The sequence below is a fragment of the Protopterus annectens genome, chromosome 5.part1, assembly GCF_019279795.1.
Source record: "Protopterus annectens isolate FY-2018-M chromosome 5.part1, PAN1.0, whole genome shotgun sequence".
NCBI classification, from domain to species: Eukaryota; Metazoa; Chordata; order Ceratodontiformes; family Protopteridae; genus Protopterus; species Protopterus annectens.
The window spans coordinates 751611811-751632912 of NC_056736.1; the positions used below are offsets into that span (position 1 = coordinate 751611811).

Sequence of the window (21102 nt, forward strand, 5' to 3'; positions counted from 1 at the left end):
AATCTTACCACCTTATATTGTGGCTAACAGACATGCAGGTTACTGCCTTAATCTTACCACCTTATATTGTGGCTAACAGACATGCAGGTTACTGCCTTAATCTTACCACCTTATATTGTGGCTAACAGACATGCAGGTTACTACCTTAATCTACCACCTTATATTGTGGCTAACAGACATGCAGGTTACTGCCTTAATCTTACCACCTTATATTGTGGCTAACAGACATGCAGGTTACTGCCTTAATCTTACCACCTTATATTGTGGCTAACAGACATGCAGGTTACTGCCTTAATCTTACCTATACTGTTGTGGCTAACAGACATGCAGGTTACTGCCTTAATCTTACCACCTTATATTGTGGCTAACACACATGCAGGTTACTACCTTAATCTTACCACCTTATATTGTGGCTAACAGACATGCAGGTTACTACCTTAATCTTACCACCTTATATTGTGGCTAACAGACATGCAGGTTACTGCCTTAATCTTACCACCTTATATATTGTGGCTAACAGACATGCAGGTTACTGCCTTAATCTTACCACCTTATATTGTGGCTAACAGACATGCAGGTTACTGCCTTAATCTTACCACCTTATATTGTGGCTAACAGACATGCAGGTTACTACCTTAATCTTACCACCTTATATTGTGGCTAACAGACATGCAGGTTACTACCTTAATCTTACCACCTTATATTGTGGCTAACAGACATGCAGGTTACTACCTTAATCTTACCACCTTATATTGTGGCTAACAGACATGCAGGTTACTGCCTTAATCTTACCACCTTATATTGTGGCTAACACACATGCAGGTTACTACCTTAATCTTACTACCTTATATTGTGGCTAACAGACATGCAGGTTACTGCCTTAATCTTACCACCTTATATTGTGGCTAACAGACATGCAGGTTACTACCTTAATCTTACCACCTTATATTGTATAACAGACATGCAGGTTACTACCTTACCAATCTTTACCAATTGTGGGTTACACCTTAATCAGGTTACTGCCTTAATCTTACCACCTTATATTGTGGCTAACAGACATGCAGGTTACTGCCTTAATCTTACTAATCTTATATTGTGGCTATACATGCAGGTTACCTTAATCTTACCACCTTATATTGTGGCTAACAGACATGCAGGTTACTGCCTTATCTTACCACCTTATATTGTGGCTAACAGACATGCAGGTTACTGCCTTAATCTTACCACCTTATATTGTGGCTTACATGCAGGTTACTGCCTTAATCTTACCACCTTATATTGTGGCTAACAGACATGCAGGTTACTACCTTAATCTTACCACCTTATATTGTGGCTAACAGACATGCAGGTTACTGCCTTAATCTTACCACCTTATATTGTGGCTAACAGACATGCAGGTTACTACCTTAATCTTACCACCTTATATTGTGGCTAACAGACATGCAGGTTACTGCCTTAATCTTACCACCTTATATTGTGGCTAACAGACATGCAGGTTACTACCTTAATCTTACCACCTTATATTGTATTGTGGCTAACAGACATGCAGGTTACTACCTTAATCTTACCACCTTATATTGTGGCTAACAGACATGCAGGTTACTGCCTTAATCTTACCACCTTATATTGTGGCTAACAGACATGCAGGTTACTGCCTTAATCTTACCACCTTATATTGTGGCTAACAGACATGCAGGTTACTACCTTAATCTTACCACCTTATATTGTGGCTAACAGACATGCAGGTTACTACCTTAATCTTACCACCTTATATTGTGGCTAACAGACATGCAGGTTACTGCCTTAATCTTACCACCTTATATTGTGGCTAACAGACATGCAGGTTACTGCCTTAATCTTACCACCTTATATTGTGGCTAACAGACATGCAGGTTACTACCTTAATCTTACCACCTTATATTATGGCTAACAGACATGCAGGTTACTGCCTTAATCTTACCACCTTATATTGTGGCTAACAGACATGCAGGTTACTACCTTAATCTTACCACCTTATATTGTGGCTAACAGACATGCAGGTTACTGCCTTAATCTTACCACCTTATATTATGGCTAACAGACATGCAGGTTACTGCCTTAATCTTACCACCTTATATTGTGGCTAACAGACATGCAGGTTACTGCCTTAATCTTACCACCTTATATTGTGGCTAACAGACATGCAGGTTACTGCCTTAATCTTACCACCTTATATTGTGGCTAACAGACATGCAGGTTACTGCCTTAATCTTACCACCTTATATTATGGCTAACAGACATGCAGGTTACTACCTTAATCTTACTACCTTATATTGTGGCTAACACACATGCAGGTTACTGCCTTAATCTTACCACCTTATATTATGGCTAACACACATGCAGGTTACTACCTTAATCTTACTACCTTATATTGTGGCTAACACACATGCAGGTTACTGCCTTAATCTTACCACCTTATATTATGGCTAACACACATGCAGGTTACTACCTTAATCTTACCGCCTTATATTGTGGCTAACAGACATGCAGGTTACTGCCTTAATCTTACCATCTTATATTATGGCTAACAGACATGCAGGTTACTACCTTAATCTTACCACCTTATATTGTGGCTAACAGACATGCAGGTTACTGCCTTAATCTTACTACCTTTATATTATGGCTAACAGACATGCAGGTTACTACCTTAATCTTACCACCTTATATTGTGGCTAACACACATGCAGGTTACTGCCTTAATCTTACCACCTTATATTATGGCTAACAGACATGCAGGTTACACTTAAATCTTACCACCTTATATTGTGGCTAACAGACATGCAGGTTACTGCCTTAATCTTACCACCTTATATTGTGGCTAACAGACATGCAGGTTACTGCCTTAATCTTACCACCTTATATTGTGGCTAACACACATGCAGGTTACTGCCTTAATCTTACCACCTTATATTGTGGCTAACACACATGCAGGTTACTACCTTAATCTTACCACCTTATACTGTGGCTAACACACATGCAGGTTACTACTAGGCCACTTATCTTCAAGTTCTTTTGTAGCCTATTCAGTAAGATTCCCTTTATTTGCTAATCCCTCTTTCTAGGAGGATTTCTGAGGGGAAACTGAGGATGGACTTACAGCTACTCATTCACTCATCCAGGCTGCATCTGAAGAAGGTGAGGAAACTATTTCGATTAGATATGAAGACGGAGCCTGTTTAAAAGGAGAGGATTTCCTCGTGTGATCTACCACACTAGCAGCTTTTTTATGTTTCTGTGAAGGAAAAGGTCATTAGGCTGGGGTTCACAGTGTTGCCAGTTTTGTGATCATGAAGGGGGGGGGGTCACCCACAGCTGGGTCATTTAAAGCCTTGTAGGTTAGGCAGAGGTGGCCCAAAAGGAGTCTACACTAGATTGGATACAGAGAGAGAGAGATTGAGAGCACTTAAGGTGTTCCACATACAAATTGCAACTTAGGCCTTTGCAAGGAAATGCTGTTTTTTTTTTTTCAGGTTGGATCATAAATCTGGAAAGGCACATGCCAAAGTGAGCACTGTATCCAATTATGGGCCTAATAAGGAAGGTGTAGAAAGCCATGTTCACAACACTGGACCTGGTAGAAATATCCCTAGTAACCACCTGGGATAAGCAGAAGGACTTCCTGTGATTACACAGTTGCCAACTACTGTATCCAGATCTTTGATAACTGCCTGTTCTGAGTGACGTGATATTAATGTGGTTAGAGTAAGGGTGCGCTTGTTGGTCACAGAACAGGACACGTTTTGGCCTTTAGCTCGAGGCCATGCTTGTGCATTCAGTGTGTCTGTCAGTCAATCTTGTAAAATCTGGAAATCCCCAAGGAAGTTGATGGTGGCTTCAAGTTTACAGCCGTTGGTAAACTCGGCCAGGCAGAAACTTCTGATCTGAGAGAAACATACCAAAAAGCTGAGACCTCAGCATTAAGCCTTGGGGGACACTTCTTACCATGAGTCTTCAAGGAGTAGACACTCCTAAGTCTTAGTTTACTGATATCTTTCCATGAGCCAGTTTGCTATCCACTGAGTAACATAAGGGTTTATGTTTAGTTTGGTAAGTTTTTATGTGATGTCTGTGTGAGGAATGGTGTAAAAAGCTGTGACTATGTCAAAATAAATTGTATGTATGTATGTACTTTACTTCACTCAAGGCCTCGATGACTTTCAGATAAGGCAGGCAGATTAAACAGACAGGATTGACCCTTCACAAACCTAAAAAGGCTTGTGAGGTTTATGGGTCTACAATGACCAGACCCGTAGGTGTATCTGAGGTGAAAGGACTTCGCCCTAGACAGCTGCTATATTCCTGATGGGCAACTTACTATCGGCTTATATTTGCCTAGCCTGGAATGTGGATTATCTCTGCGTTTCACTGTGAAGCCATCCATGACGAAGGCACTTCTTTGTTCTAGAAAGGACATGCCTAACGTGCTGCACTCTCATTACCTAAATATTTAGCTTGTGGACAGGATTACTGTCAATAGTTCACATGGGAAACATGGCAATTATAACTCTGCAATCAATCTTAACTTCCTGTGAACATTCTAAAACACACTCCAGCCTACCTCTCAAAACAAACTGTTATTAAAACATCCCACAGTCTGAAACTTACTGAATAGATGAAACTTAAGTCAACATTATTTTTGATTCAGTACTTAGTTTAAACCACCCAGAAAGTGTTTCTCTAACAAAGCTTCTGATATAGCATGACAAACTAGCTAGCCTACTGGGGATATCTGGTGTATTTATTCAACTGTTATTCATCTGACAGATTTGTTTAATACCACAAGGCTATAGTTCAAATCTGTTTTTACTTTTTACTTCTTAAAAAAAAAAAAAACACAATAGAAAGCTGTCAAAATTCTGGACAGAAAATCACCAAACAGTAAGTTCAGAATGTTGCTCAGTAAAACGTATCTTAACAGCAGAGACTCTGAAGTTTGTGATTCCACTTCCCCACCCACCACCTGGGGCTTCTTCCTTTACAGCAGTCATTACCAATTCTCATTTTTCTGTAGTATGCCTGATTTCTCTGTGGAACTACACCAAACACCTCAAAAGTAAACACTGCAAATTAAAAGGAATAAGGCACACAAAATTAGAATTTCAACTAGCATATTATCACATCTTTGTGGCTGCCAAAAAAAGCAATTACGAAAATGGAAATCAAAATTTAAACCAACGATACTGGAAGTAGTGAATATAGTAACAGACAAAACTGGAACGGAGATCTTTAGAAAAGGGTAGGAGCAAATTACATACGAAAAATGGGAATTGTGGGAACAATACATGCAGAGGAGGAATGTGGTTTAAAAGAAGGCAGGACTTAATGAGCTATGTAATGTTTGACTGAAAATGATTGGGTAGATAAGTGATGTATAATGTTTGCAACTGGGAGTGTGTCAGTATGGTTAGTGATGCAAAATGCTTGCAACTAGGATTGTGTTGGTGTGATTTGTTTTCATGTATATAAATGTGTGAATGCTTATGTCATAAGTGATGGTTTAATAAAGATGTTTCTTGCTTAAAAGAAGGGGGGCAGGAATTGAATAATTTATGTAATGTTGCTTTGGTTATATGATATATACCAATATATGTGAAGTATAATGTTTGTTAATACAGTTCAATTACTTTTGTGTAAATGTAAATTTGCCTATGTCACAAGTGATAATTCAATAAAGGTGTTTAAAAACTACTCACCAGAATATCAGATTTTTAATACAGTATTAAAATAAAGACAAAGGACGGCTCCAAATGAAACTTCTGCTGTCCAAGTGTAATTCCAGACATACTAGTACTTAAATAATACTATCGGCAGTTAACTACTCACCAGAATATCAGATTTTTAATACAGTATTAAAATAAAGACAAAGGACGGCTCCAAATGAAACTTCTGCTGTCCAAGTGTAATTCCAGACATACTAGTATTTAAATAATACTATCGGCAGTCTATGTGCAATCACCACCCACAAAAGCATCTCACATGCACTCTGATTCTCTGACAATAATTAGACTCTCCTTTGTGATCATCCAGCAAATTTAAAATCACTCAAAATGCAGACAGCAATCGAACAGAAAGAAAAAAAAAGCATTTCTGCAGGAGGGACAACCCCCCCCCCCCCAACTCTGCTACATGTATTTAGTGACCACAAGGTCACAGTATCTTGAGAATAGGAGAAACCCCTGAGACAATGCAACCTCAGGTCACTAGTGCAAAACTGGGAAAGTAGTCTGGGTCCAGTGGTACATTTGTCAGCCACTTGGGCCCAAGGAAGGAAAATTCTAGCTGTGTGTCATTAATAGAACTACTTCTGTACATTTAATATTTAACAGTGCATACACATAAAACACAGGACTGTGCGCCCAAGAGTTGTGTCTCTGCTCTGGAAGATAGCCCAAAAAGTTCAACTTATCTTCTTAAGAAAATTCTACTACACCCGTCATCTGCACATTAAATGAAAAGGGCAGATTTTATGATAACAAGCATTACTATGCAACATGTGAGCACCTACATTACTACGCAACATGTGAGCACCTACATTGCTACGCAACATGTGAGCACCTACATTGCTACGTAACATGTGAGCACCTACATTACTACGCAACATGTGCGCACCTACATTACTACGCAATATGTGAGCACCTACATTACTATGCAACATGTGAGCACCTACATTACTGTGCAACATGTGAGCACCTACATTACTGTGCAACATGTGAGCACCTACATTACTGTGCAACGTGAGCACCTACATTACTATGTAATATGTGAGCACCTACATTACTATGTAATATGTGAGCACCTACATTACTATGTAATATGTGAGCACCTACATTACTATGCAACATGTGAGCACCTACATTACTATGTAACATGTGAGCACCTACATTACTATGTAATATGTGAGCACCTACATTACTATGTAATATGTGAGCACCTACATTACTATGCAACATGTGAGCACCTACATTACTATGTAACATGTGAGCACCTACATTACTATGCAACATGTGAGCACCTACATTACTATGTAACATGTGAGCACCTACATAACTATGTAACATGTTAGCACCTACATTACTATGCAACATGTGAGCACTTACATTACTACGTAACATGTCAACACCTACATTACTATGTAACATGTCAACACTTACACTTTTGTCATGTATTTGGCTAAAGGATGTAAACGGAGCCAGAAACTTGGAAGAAGTGTTTTCATCTGGACAGGAAACATGTATGCTTTTCTGCAGGAGAAAAAGAAACACAACAGTACATATAAGACACTGTCAAATCATCACACGATAATTAGCTTTGACAGTTGTTCCCATCACAACAGATACATCAATTCAGCACTGAAAGAAGGTTAACGGATTAGGAAAATTCATAAAAAATGCACCAAATGTAGATAATGAAGGGTCTTCAACTCAAGATGATCCAAACTTAGCAAGCAAGTTCATGGATAATCAAGCTTCCGATTTGTTTGCATTGTTGCATAATAACAGGATTATTCTTTACTAAAAAAGATACATGGAGGGTTTATGCTCTGTGCAAAAAAAATGCAAAAGTAAATGAATAATACTTATCACAAAACTACAAACAGCTTCACTAGCACTGACTAAAGTCTTTATTACTGTCACATACTGTACAGAAAAGAATAGTTACCATGGGAAAGTAGTTCCACATTCTGAAACAAGCACTCCACACTGTCCCATTTCATAAATTACACTTCACAATAACTGTATGAAATTCCAGTGTAAAAGCAGCATGTGTACCTGTTCCACCACAATCTTTTCAGAAACAACTATCACTTTTGGCTTTTCACAGTGAACTTTCTTAAAGTGATTACCAGACAGTTGTCCTTAACCAAAAATGCACTACTTTCAGGTATGATTACATGACAATGACGCAATCTACAAAAACAAGTAAGCAGCACAGCAAACTCATGCAACCCATAACTTTAGCAGCAGCCTGAGCTATATGCATAATATCAGGACTGCTTACCCCCCTGGTGTCCATCACTGTGACAACTGCATCAGCAGCCTGAGCTTTATGGGTAATAGCAGGACTGCCTCCTCCAATATCCATCACTGTGACCACTGCTGCTGCAGCAGCCTGAGCTACATACGTAACATCTGGACTGCTTCCCTTGATACCCCTCACTGTGACCACTGCTGCAGCAGCCTGACCTACATGCATAGCAGGACTGCTTCCTCTGACGTCCATCACTGTGACCACTACTGCAGTAGCCTGAGCTATACATGGGTAATATCAGGACTGCTTCCCCCTAATGTAAATCACTGTGACCACTGCTACAGTAGCCTGAGCTACATACGTAATATCAGGACAACTACCTCGGACTTCCATCACTGTGACCACTGCGTCAGCAGCCTGAGCTACATGCATAATATCAGGACTGCTTCCTCGACATCCATCACTGTGAGCACTGCGTCAGCAGCCTGAGCTACATGCGTAATATTAGGATTGCTTCCTCTCACGGCCATCTCTGTGACCACTGCTGGAACAGCCTGAGCTACATGCATATCAGGACTGCCTCCCCTGGCACCCACTGTGACCACTGCGTCAGCAGCCTGAGCTGCATGCATAATATCAGAACTGCTTACCCCTGATGCCCCTCACTGTGACCACTGCTGCAGCAGCCTGAGCTACATGCGTAATATCAGGAATGCTTCCCCTGGTGTCCATCACTGTGGCCACTGATGCAAAAGCCTGAGCTACATGCATATCAGGACTGCTTCACCTTGAGTCCAGCACTGTGACCACTGTGTCAGCAGCCTGAGCTACATGCATATCAGGACTGCTTACCCCTGATGCCCCTCACTGTAACCACTGCGTCAGCAGCCTGACTTACATGCGTAATATCAGGAGTGCTTCCCCTGACGGCCATTACTTTGACCACTGCTGCAGCAGCTTGAGCTAAATGCATAATATCAGGACTGCTTCCCCCTGATGTCCAGCACTGTGACCACTGCGACAGCAGCCTGAGCTACATGCATAATATCAGGACTGCTTCCTCTGACAGCCATCATTGTGACCACTGCTGCAGTAGCCTGAGCTACATGCATAATATCTGGACTGTTTCCTCTGATGTCCATCACTGTGACCACTGTGTCAACTGCCTGAGCTACATGCGTAATATCAGGACTGCTTCCTCTAACATCCATCACTGTGAGCACTGCTGCAGTAGCCTGAGCTACATCCGTAATATCAGGACTGCTTACCCCGATGTCCATCACTGTGACCACTGCTGCAGCAGCCTGAGCTACATACGTAATATCAGGACTGCTTACCCTGGTGTCCATCACTGTGATCACTGCATCACCAGCCTGAGCTATATGGGTTATATCCAGACTACATCCCCTGATATCCATCACTGTGAGCACTATGTCAACAGCCTAAGCTACATGCGTAATATCAGGACTGCTTCCTCGGACGTTCATTGCTGTGACAACTGCTGCAGCAGCCTGAGCAACATGCATAATATCAGGACTGCCTTAGACGTCCATCACTGGGACCACTACATCAGCAGCCTGAGCTACATGTGTAATATCAGGACTGCTTCCCTCTGACGTCCACCACTGTGACGACTGCTGCAGCAGACTGAGCTGCATGCGTAACATCAGGACTGCTTCGCTTGATGCCCTTCACTGTGACCACTGCTGCAGCAGCCTGAGCTAAGTGCGTAATATCAGGACTTCCTCCTCCGACATCCATCACTGTGACCACTACGTCAGCAACCTGAGCTACATGCGTAATATCAGGACTTCGTCCTCCGACGTCCATCACTGTGACCACTATATGTCAGCAGCCTGAGCTACATGCGTAATATCAGGACTGCCTCCTCCGACATCCATCACTGTGACCACTATGTCAGCAGCCTGAGCTACATGCGTAATATCAGGACTGCTTCCCTCTGACGTCCACCACTGTGACGACTGCTGCAGCAGACTGAGCTGCATGTGTAACATCAGGACTGCTTCGCTTGATGCCCTTCACTGTGACCACTGCTGCAGCAGCCTGAGCTACATGCGCAATATCAGGACTTCCTCCTCCGACATCCATCACTGTGACCACTAAGTCATCAACCTGAGCTAAATGCGTAATATCAGGACTTCCTCCTCTGACGTCCATCACTGTGACCACTATGTCAGCAGTTTGAGCTACATGCGTAATATCAGGACCGCTTCCTCTGATGTCCATCACTATGATCACTGCTGCAGCAGCCTGAGCTACATGCGTAATATCAGGACTTCCTCCTCAGACGTCCATCACTGTGACCACTATGTCAGCAGCCTGAGCTACAGGTGTAATATCAGGACTTCCTCCTCAGATGTCCATCACTGTGACCACTATGTCAGCAGCCTGAGCTACATGCGTAATATCAGGACTTCTTCCCCTGACGTCCATCACTGTGACCATGTCAGCAGCCTGACCTACATGAGTAATATCAGGACTGCTTCCCTTGATGCCCCTCACTGTGACCACTGCTGCAGCAGCCTGAGTTGCATGCATATCAGGACTGCTTCCTCTGAAATCCATCACTGTGACCACTGCTGCAGTAGCCTGATATTACTCATGTAGCTCAGGCTGCTGCTAATATCAGGACTGCTTCCCCCTGATGCAAATCACTTTGAACACTGCTGCAGTAGCCTGAGCTACATGTGTAATATCAGGACTGCTTCCCTGGACGTCCATCACTGTGAGCACTGCATCAGCAGCCTGAGCTATATGTGCAATATCAGGACTGCTTACCCAAACGTCCACTGTGACCACTGCTGGAGCAGCCTGAGCTACATGCATAAAATCAGGATTGCTTCCTCTCACAGCCATCTCGGTGACCACTGCTGGAACAGCCTGAGCTACATGCATAATATCAGGACTGCTCCTCCTGACGTCCATCACTGTGACCACTGCGTCAGCAGCCTGAGCTACATGCATATCAGGACTGCTTAGCCCTGATGCCCCTAACTATTGCTGCAGCAGCCTGAGCTACATGCGTAATATCAGGACTACTTCCCTTGATGCCCCTCACTGTGACCACTACTGCAGCAGCCTGAGTTACATGCATATCAGGACAGCTTCCTCTGACGTCCATCACTGTGACCACTGCTGCAGTAGCCTGATATTATGCATGTGGCTCATGCTGCTGCTAATATCAGGACTGCTTCCCCCTGATGTAAATCACTGTGACCACTGCTGCAGTAGCCTGAGCTACATGTGTAATATCAGGACTGCTTCCTCTGACATCCATCACTATGACCACTGCGTCAGCAGCCTGAACTACATGCATAATATCAGGACTGCTTACCCCAACGTCCACTGTGACCACTGCTGGAGCAGCCTGAGCTACATGCGCAAAATCAGGATTGCTTCCTCTCACAGCCATCTCTGTGACCATTGCTGGAACAGCCTGAGCTACATGCGTAATATCAGACCGCTTCCCCTGACATCCATCACTGTGAGCACTGCTGCAGTAGCCTGAGCTACATGCATAATATCAGGACTGCTTACCCCGATATCCATCACTGTGACCACTGCTGCAGCAGTCTGAGCTACATGCGTAATATCAGGACTGCTTACCCTGGTGTCCAATGTGACCACTGCGTCACCAGCCTGAGCTATATGGGTTATATCCAGACTACATCCCCTGATATCCATCACTGTGAGCACTATGTCAACAGCCTAAGCTACATGCGTAATATCAGGACTGCTTCCTCGGACGTTCATTGCTGCGACAATTGCTGCAGCAGCCTGAGCAACATGCATAATATCAGGACTGCCTTAGACGTCCATCACTGGGACCACTACATCAGCAGCCTGAGCTACATGCATAATATCAGGACTGCTTCCCTCTGACGTCCACCACTGTGACAACTGCTGCAGCAGACTGAGCTGCATGCGTAACATCAGGACTGCTTCGCTTGATGCCCTTCACTGTGACCACTGCTGCAGCAGCCTGAGCTACATGCGTAATATCAGGACTTCCTCCTCTGACATCCATCACTGTGACCACTAAGTCAGCAGCCTGAGCTAAATGCGTAATATCAGGACTTCCTCCTCTGACGTCCATCACTGTGACCACTATGTCAGCAACCTGAGCTACATGCGTAATATCAGGACTTCGTCCTCCGACGTCCATCACTGTGACCACTATATGTCAGCAGCCTGAGCTACATGCGTTATATCAGGACTGCCTCCTCCGACATCCATCACTGTGACCACTATGTCAGCAGCCTGAGCTACATGCGTAATATCAGGACTGCTTCCTCTGACGTCCATCACTATGATCACTGCTGCAGCAGCCTGAGCTACATGCGCAATATCAGGACTTCCTCCTCCTCCGACATCCATCACTGTGACCACTATGTCAGCAGCCTGAGCTACATGCGTAATATCAGAACTGCTTCCCCTGACGTCCATCACTGTGACTATGTCAGCAGCCTGACCTACATGAGTAATATCAGGACTGCTTCCCCTTGATGCCCCTCACTGTGACCACTGCTGCAGTAGCCTGAGCTACATGTGTAATATCAGGACTGCTTCCTCTGACATCCATCACTGTGACCACTGCTGCAGTAGCCTGATATTACGCATGTAGCTCATGCTGCTGCTAATATCAGGACTGCTTCCCCCTGATGTAAATCACTTTGAGCACTGCTGCAGTAGCCTGAGCTAGATGTGTAATATCAAGACTGCTTCCCTGGACGTCCATCACTGTGAGCACTGCGTCAGTAGCCTGAGCTACATGCACAATATCAGGACTGCTTACCCCAACGTCCACTGTGTCCACTGCTGGAGCAGCCTGAGCTACATGCGTAAAATCAGGACTGCTCCCCCTGATGTCCATCACTGTGACCACTGCGTCAGCAGCCTGAGCTACATGCATATCAGGACTGCTTATCCCAGATGCCCCTAACTATTACTGCAGCAGCCTGAGCTACATGCGTAATATCAGGACTGCTTCCCTTGATGCCCCTCACTGTGAACACTACTGCAGCAACCTGAGTTACATGCATATCATGACAGCTTCCTCTGACATTCACTGTGACCAATGCTGCAGTAGCCTGGTATTATGCCTGTAGCTCAGGCTGCTGCTAATATCAGGACTGCTTCCCCCTGATGTAAATCACTGTGACCACTGCTGCAGTAGCCTGAGCTGTATGTGTAATATCAAGACTGCTTCCTCCGACATCCATCACTATGACCACTGCGTCAGCAGCCTGAGCTACATGCATAATATCAGGACTGCTTACCCCAACATCCACTGTGACCACTGCTGGAGCATCCTGAGCTACATGCGTAAAATCAGGATTGCTTCCTCTCACAGCCATCTCTGTGACCACTGCTGGAACAGCCTGAGCTACATGCGTAATATCAGGACTGCTTCCTCCTGACGTATATCACTGTGACATTTGCTGTAGCAGCCTGAGCTACAGACGTAACGTCAGGACTGCTTCCCCTGACGTCCATCACTGTGACCAAAGCTGCAGATGCCTGAACTTATGGGTAATATCAGGACTACTTACCCCGATGTCCATCACAGTGACCACTGCTGCAGCAGCCTGAGCTTTATGGGTAATATCAGGACTGCTTACCCTGATGTCCATCACTGTGACCACTGCTGCAGTAGCCTGAGCTACAGACGTAATATCAGGACTGCTTCCTCTGATGTCCACTGAGCACTGTTGCAGCAGCCTGAGTGACATGCGTAATATCAGGACTGCCTCCCCCTGACGTCCATCACTGTGACCACTGTGTCAGCAGCCAGAGCTACATGCGTAATATCAGGACTGCTTACCCTGACACCCACAGAGTACTGCGCCAGAAGCCTGAGCTACATGCGTAATATCAGGACTGCTTCTCCCTGATGTCCAATGTGACCACTGCGTCAACAGCTTGATCTACATGCATAAGATAAGGACTGCGTTCCCTTGATGCCCTTCACTGTGACCACTGCTGCAGCAGCCTGAGCTATATGGGTAATATTAGGACTGCTTCCTCCAACGTCCATCACTGTGAAAACTGCTGGAGCAGCCTGAGCTACATGCGTAATATCAAGACTGCTTCCTCTGACATCCATCACTGTGACCACTGCATCAACAGCCTGCGCTACATGCATATCAGGACTGCTTCCTCTGACGTCCGTGACCACATCACTGTGACCACTGCGTCAACAGCCTGAGCTACATGCGTAATATCAGGACTGCTTACCCTGATGCCCACCGAGTACTGCGCCAGAAGCCTGAGCTACATGCGTAATATCAGGACTGCTTCTCCCTGATGTCCAATGTGACCACTGCGTCAACAGCTTGATCTACATGCATAAGATAAGGACTGCGTTCCCTTGATGCCCTTCACTGTGACCACTGCTGCAGCAGCCTGAGCTATATGGGTAATATTAGGACTGCTTCCTCCAACGTCCATCACTGTGAAAACTGCTGGAGCAGCCTGAGCTACATGCGTAATATCAAGACTGCTTCCTCTGACATCCATCACTGTGACCACTGCATCAACAGCCTGCGCTACATGCATATCAGGACTGCTTCCTCTGACGTCCGTGACCACATCACTGTGACCACTGCGTCAACAGCCTGAGCTACATGCGTAATATCAGGACTGCTTCCCCCTGATGTAAACCACTGTTGCAGTAGCCTGAGCTACATAATAATATCAGGACTGCTTACCCAGATGTCCATCACTGTGACCACTGCGTCAGCAGCCTGAGCTACATGCGTAACATCAGGACTGCTTCCTCTGACGTCCATCACTGTGAGCACTGCATTAGCAGCCTGAGCTACATGAGTAATATCAGGACTGCTTACCCAGACGTCCACTGTAACAACTGCTGGAGCAGCCTGAGCTACATGCTTAATATCAAGATTGCTTCCTCCGACGGCCATCTCTGTGACCACTGCTGGAACAGCCTGAGCTACATGCGTAATATCAGGACTGCTTACCCTGATGCCCCTCACTGTGACCACAGCTGCAGCAGCCTGAGCTACATGCATATCAGGATTGCTTCCTCTGATGTCCATCACTGTAATCACTGCGTCAACAGCCTGAGCTACATGCGTATTATCAGTATTGCTTCCTCTGACGTCCATCACTGTGACCACTGCTCCAGCAGTCTGAGCTACATGCTTAATATCAGGACTACTACCCCATGACATTCACTGTGACCACTGTTGTAGTAGCCTATACTCCGATGTCCATCACTGTAACCATTGCTGCAGCAGCCTGAGCAACATGCATAATATCAAGACTGCTTACTCCAATTTCCATCGCTGTGACCGCTGCAGCAGTAGCCTGAGCTACATGCATATCAGGACTGCTTCCCCTGACGTCCATCACTGTGACCACTGTGTTAGCAGCCTGAACTACATGTGTAATATCAGGACTGCTTACCCTGACGTCCACTGTGAGCACTGCGCCAGCAGCCTGAACTACATGCGTAATATCAGGACTGCTTCCACCTGACGTCAATCACTGACCACTGCTGCAGCAGCCTGAGCCACATATGTAATATCAGGACTGCTTCCCCTGATGCCCCTCACTGTGACCAAAGCTGCAGTGGCCTGAGCTTATGGGTAATATCAGGACTGCTTCCTCTGACGTCCATTATTGAGCACTGCTGCAGCAGCCTGAGCTACATGTCTAATATCAGGACTGCCTCCCCCTGACGTCCACTGTGACCACTATGTCAGCAGCCTGAGCTACAAGCATAATATAAGGACTGCTTACTCCCAATGCCCCTCACTGTGACCACTGCATCAACAGCCTGAGCTACATGCATATCAGGACTGCTTCCTCTGACATCCATCACTGTGACCACTGTTGCAATAGCCTGAGCTACATACGTAATAGCAGGACTGCTTACTCGGATGTCCATCACTGTGACCACTGCTGCAGCAGCCTGAGCTAAATGTGTAATATCAGGACTGCTTCCTCTGACATCCATCACTGTGACCACTGCTGCAGTAGCCTGAGCTACATGTGTAATATCAGCATTGCTTCCTCTGATGTCCATCACTGTGACCACTGCTGCAGCAGCTTGAGCTACATGCGTAATATCAGGACTGCTTCCCCCTGACATCCATCACTGTGACCACTGCAGGAGCAGCCTGAGCTACATGCATAATATCAGGACTGCTTCCCCTGATGGCCCTCACTGTGACCAAAGCTGCAGCAGCTTGAGCTTTATGGGTAATATCAGGACTACTTACCCAGATGTCCATCACTGTGACCACTGCGTCAGCAGCCTGAGCTACATGCATAATATCAGGACTGCTTCCCCTGATGGCCCTCACTGTGACCAAAGCTGCAGCAGCTTGAGCTTTATGGGTAATATCAGGACTACTTACCCAGATGTCCATCACTGTGACCACTGCGTCAGCAGCCTGAGCTACATGCATAATATCAGGACTGCTTCCTCTGACATCCATCACTGTGAGCACTGCGTTAGCAGCCTGAGCTACATGAGTAATATTAGGACTGCTTACCCCAACGTCTACTGTGACCACTGCTGGAGCAGCCTCAGCTACATGCGTAATATCAGGATTGCTTCCTCTAACGGCCATCTCTGTGACCACTGCTGGAACAGCCTGAGTTACAAGCATACTATCCGGAATGCTTCCTCTGACGTACATCACTGTGACCACTGCTACAGCAGCCTGAGCTATATGGGTAATATCAGGACTGCTTCCTCTGACATCCACCACTGTGAAAACTGCTGCAGCAGCCTGAGCTACATGCATAATATCAGGACTGCTTCCTCTGATGTCCATCACTGTGACCAATCAACCACCTGAGCTACATGCATATCAGGACTGCTTCCTCTGACGTCCATCACTGTGAGCACTGCTGCAGCAGCCCGAGCTCCATGCGTAATATCAGGAGTGCTTCCCCGACGTCGATCACTGTGAGCACTGCTGCAGCAGCCTGAGCTACATGTGTAATATCAGGACTGCTTCCTCTGACATCCATCACTGACCACTGCAGGAGCAGCCTGAGCTACATGCGTAATATCAGGACTGCTTTCTCTGATGTCCATCACTGTGTCCACTGCATCAGCAGCCCGAGCATAACATCAGGACTGTTTCCTCTGACATACGTCACTGTGACCGCATGTGTAATATCAGGATTGCTTACTCTGATGCCTCTCACTGTGACTACTGCTGCAGTAGCCTGAGCTACATGCGTAATATCAAAACTGCTTACCTCGATGTCCATCACTGTGACCACTGCTGCAGCAGCCTGAGCTACATGCATAATATCATGAATGCTTCCCCTGGTGTCCATCACTGTGACCACTGCGTCAGCAGCCTGAGCTACAAGTGTAATATCAGGACTGCATCCCCCTGACGTCCATCACTGTGACCACTGCTGCAGTAGCCTGAGCTGCATGCATAATATTAGGACTGCTTCCCGCTGACGTCCATCACTGTGACCACTGCTGCAGTAGCCTGAGGTACATGCGTAATATCAGGACTGCTTCCTCTGACGTCCATCATGGAGCACTGCTGCAGCAGCATGAGCTACATGCATAATATCAGGACTGCTTCCCCTGGCGTCCACTGTGACCACTGCATCAGCACAGCAGCTGGAGCTCCATGCATAATATCAGGACTGCTTCCCCTGATGCCCCTCACTGTGACTACTGCTGCAGTAGCCTGAGCTACGAGTAACATCAGGACTGCTTCCTCCTGATGTCCATCACTGTGACCACTGCGTCAACAGCCTGAGCTACATGCGCAATATCAGGACTATTTCCTCTTATGTCCATCACTGTAAACACTGCATCAGCAGCCTGAGCTACATGCGTAATATCAGGACTGCTTCCCCCTGACATCCATCACTGTGACCACTGCTGCAGTAGCCTGAGCTACATGCGTAATAGGACTGCTCCCTCTGACGTCCATCACTATGACCACTGCTGCAGCAGCCTGAGCTACATGCTTAATATCAGGTCGGCTTCCTTTGGAAGGAGGACCACAGTACCCTTGCTTGTTTTGCCAAAAGCTTCCACCTGCTTCTCTGGGTGAGTGGAATCCACACATCCTTCACACCCCTTACCAGAACCTCAAACATTAAACAGTGTGTCTTCACCAAAGTTGAAGTAGTCCTTGTAGATTCTGTGAAAACTAATGCTAAGGAGCCTTAAACTTCACCCCATCCTTGTAAATCTCATGTTCTTACAGTTCAGCTTTTTCTGTTGGTCCAAAAAGTATTATTAAATCAAAAAGGGCATTCCTAAAATTGGCCTTGATACTTTCAAAGTTGATGGGACAGTGTCAAGAACACTGGTGAGCTGCAAGTCCTGCTCTTGCCACACTCCTGCTGAACCATCCACAAAACAATAAGCAAGGAGCACAGTTTTGCCAACTACTGAACCAAGACTTGACAGCAGTATTGCAGTCTTCAAGTTAGAATCAGACAAAATTTTCAAAGCCTAAACTTCAATGTCCTCAAGGTAAAGTTGGAGGTTGAAAAAACATGCTTCCCAAGCGTGGCCATTGCAAGTGACTGTTAAGAGGACAGAGAGTTAAGGTCTGTGGTTAAGGGGCTAAGGGCAGCTAAACAATAACTCTACCAACAGGTTCTGTACCCAGCAAGGCTAGTCAATGGGTACCTAGAGAGAGACAGAGTGAGACAGATTCCTCAGGGGACTGTAGGTGCTTTCTCTTGCAGTTGACCTTATCTCCAGGTCTGAGACAGACAGAAGCATCCAATAAGAGGGAAGACATAGATCTGGACACCAAAACTACATCCTAAGAAAATTCCCTGGCAAGCCTACCCTGGCTGGTAAAAGGCTGGAGGGTCCGTGGACCCATACCATAATCAAAAGGGTGGGCTCATGCAGGCAAACCTTCATCATAGGCTCTAGAACTAGCAATAGCTTCAAACCAGAGGCTGAAACCACTGACCCTGGAGGACAGATGCCAAACACTGAAGGGCTCATCATTGAATCCAAAAGAGTCAGCCCTATCTTTAGGTCTGATGCGTCAACCCAAACTCCCAAGGTCTAGGAAGCCATTAATACCATAGCCATGGTCCATGGCTTTGATGTAGAACAGACTCAGACTTGCTGGAAAGAATACTATGCCCAAACAGTTAAGGCCTAGAGATCGACAGTACCAGACCCACAGGTGCCATGGTGAAACACTACCACCAGCAGCAAGGTCACCATCTAGATTACCAAGTTTGAGGATATCCATCCCAATGGACCATCATTGTAAAACAATGAATGGTTATAGGCTGGCTACAATGAAACTGGACCTTGTAAGGCCAAGCAGTGAGGAACAGTCAGGGCTCTCATCTAAGAAAGTGGCCAGGACCTTGTAAGGCCAACAGTGAGGAACAGTCAGGGCTCTCATCTAAGAAAGTGGCCAGGACCTTGTAAGGCCAACAGTGAGGAACAGTCAGGGCTCTCATCTAAGAAAGTGGCCAGGGAAATGATCTCAAGCATCAGATGCTAGCGGGGGAAGACACTTGAATCACATCGGCTGAGAAATGAAAAAGGTCCGTCACATTAATTGATGGTCCAGATGGACATATACAGACCTGTAGGAGATGAATGATGAGAACAGAGAAAGGCAGGGAGTCTGAATCAGACGTCAGAAATTTTAGAGGACACCTGTATTGCAGAGAGGGTGTTTCTTTTTAACAGTATGTATGGAATCTTTAGAGTGACTCTGTCTTTCCTAGCTCTTTAGCAGATGACAGGGGAACCTAGGAATAGGACTTGCAGCTGTGGTAGGAAAGAACCTCCAGATTTTTATTTTTTTTTTTGTTTACTAATGGAGATTTTAAATGTGGCACTATCCTCTAAAAAATATTTTCTTCTAATTATTTAGCACATCTAACAATCTGGTCAAGGCAGAATCTTTGCTCTATACTTAGACTTTCTAACAGGACTGGCAGTTTTGTTTTATCTTTATATCCAAGGCAACTCTTACTGAAAAAACATGATTGGGCATTTCCACCTCAAACTCATCCCCACGAATGCAGTTGTGGGCAACTGGACAGAGTCAAGAAAGTGCCCATTAGGGGAAGATTTGCATAAACCAATCACTTTAGCCATCAGCTGTGGTGCACAGTATCCTCCTGACCGGAGAGCACAGATCACAGACTGTATGCTGTGTTAGGGATATCCACATAATGTAAAAATTAGCTTTAGGTCATTGGGTTACATTGTCTGTTGCCAAAATGGCGATGGGTATTTGTAGTGAGATGGTGGTTGAGGAACCAACTCATGTCATGGACCCATGCTAATGCTGTGCACCTCTACTGGCCAGTGTTCCACCATAAAGACGAACAGTCCTGAGTCATTAAGCCACTGGCCAGGGGAGTGCCCACTTGCCCAGCCTAGGTTATTAATTATTAAATTATAAGTTTTTTCCTTGGAGCTTTTCTCCCCGGGCCTCTACTGAAAATGGACATATATCCAGTTAGACTAGCCCAGTCAACAAATGTAAAATAAATAAATAAATAAATAAATAAAAGGTTATCTGGGAAAGCTCTGCTGAGCGAAAGCTGGATGTAAAACCAGTCAGTCTGTTAAACACTACGGACTACTAGCTGCATCCTGGCAGTGAACCTATGTCATGATGGTAAGGAGTAGGCTGGAAATCCTCTGTATCCAAGAAAGAAGATGGAATGGCAGTGCAGCAAAAACATTTGGCTTGGGATCCAGAGTCAACTACTTTGGGAGAGGACAGATCAGAAAAGGGGTGGGATTTGTGGTGAGGGAGACCCTTCAAATGACAGGGCTATCATCAGAATTAGTGACAGACTTGTGGCAATCGGATTTCAGTGTACAGAAAGGGCAGCCTTCACAATCTGCGCATAAACCTTACAGCAGAGTTGTGATAGAAAGGAAAAGAACGCATGCAAGCAGCAGTTAAGAGGACCTAGTAGATAAAGAAGTGCAACCCGAGTTTGTGTTGATAATGGGGATCTGAATGCACATAATGAGGTGGACAGAACTAAATACAAGGACAGCTTGGGTCCACATGGGTGGGACAACAAGAACAAAGAAGGAGCGGCCAT

The 21102-nt window shown here is 45.3% G+C and overlaps 1 protein-coding gene across 3 annotated transcripts in view; it reads right to left on the bottom strand.

Moving 5' to 3' along the window:
• Positions 1–21102, bottom strand: part of PAAF1 (proteasomal ATPase associated factor 1) — a 577308-nt gene that overhangs the window by 473799 nt on the left and 82407 nt on the right. For all 3 annotated transcript variants that reach the window (XM_044073392.1, XM_044073391.1, XM_044073393.1), the window contains one exon: positions 7191–7280. In XM_044073392.1, the coding sequence (XP_043929327.1) occupies positions 7191–7280 (90 nt within the window). The remainder of the gene's footprint in view (positions 1–7190; positions 7281–21102) is intronic.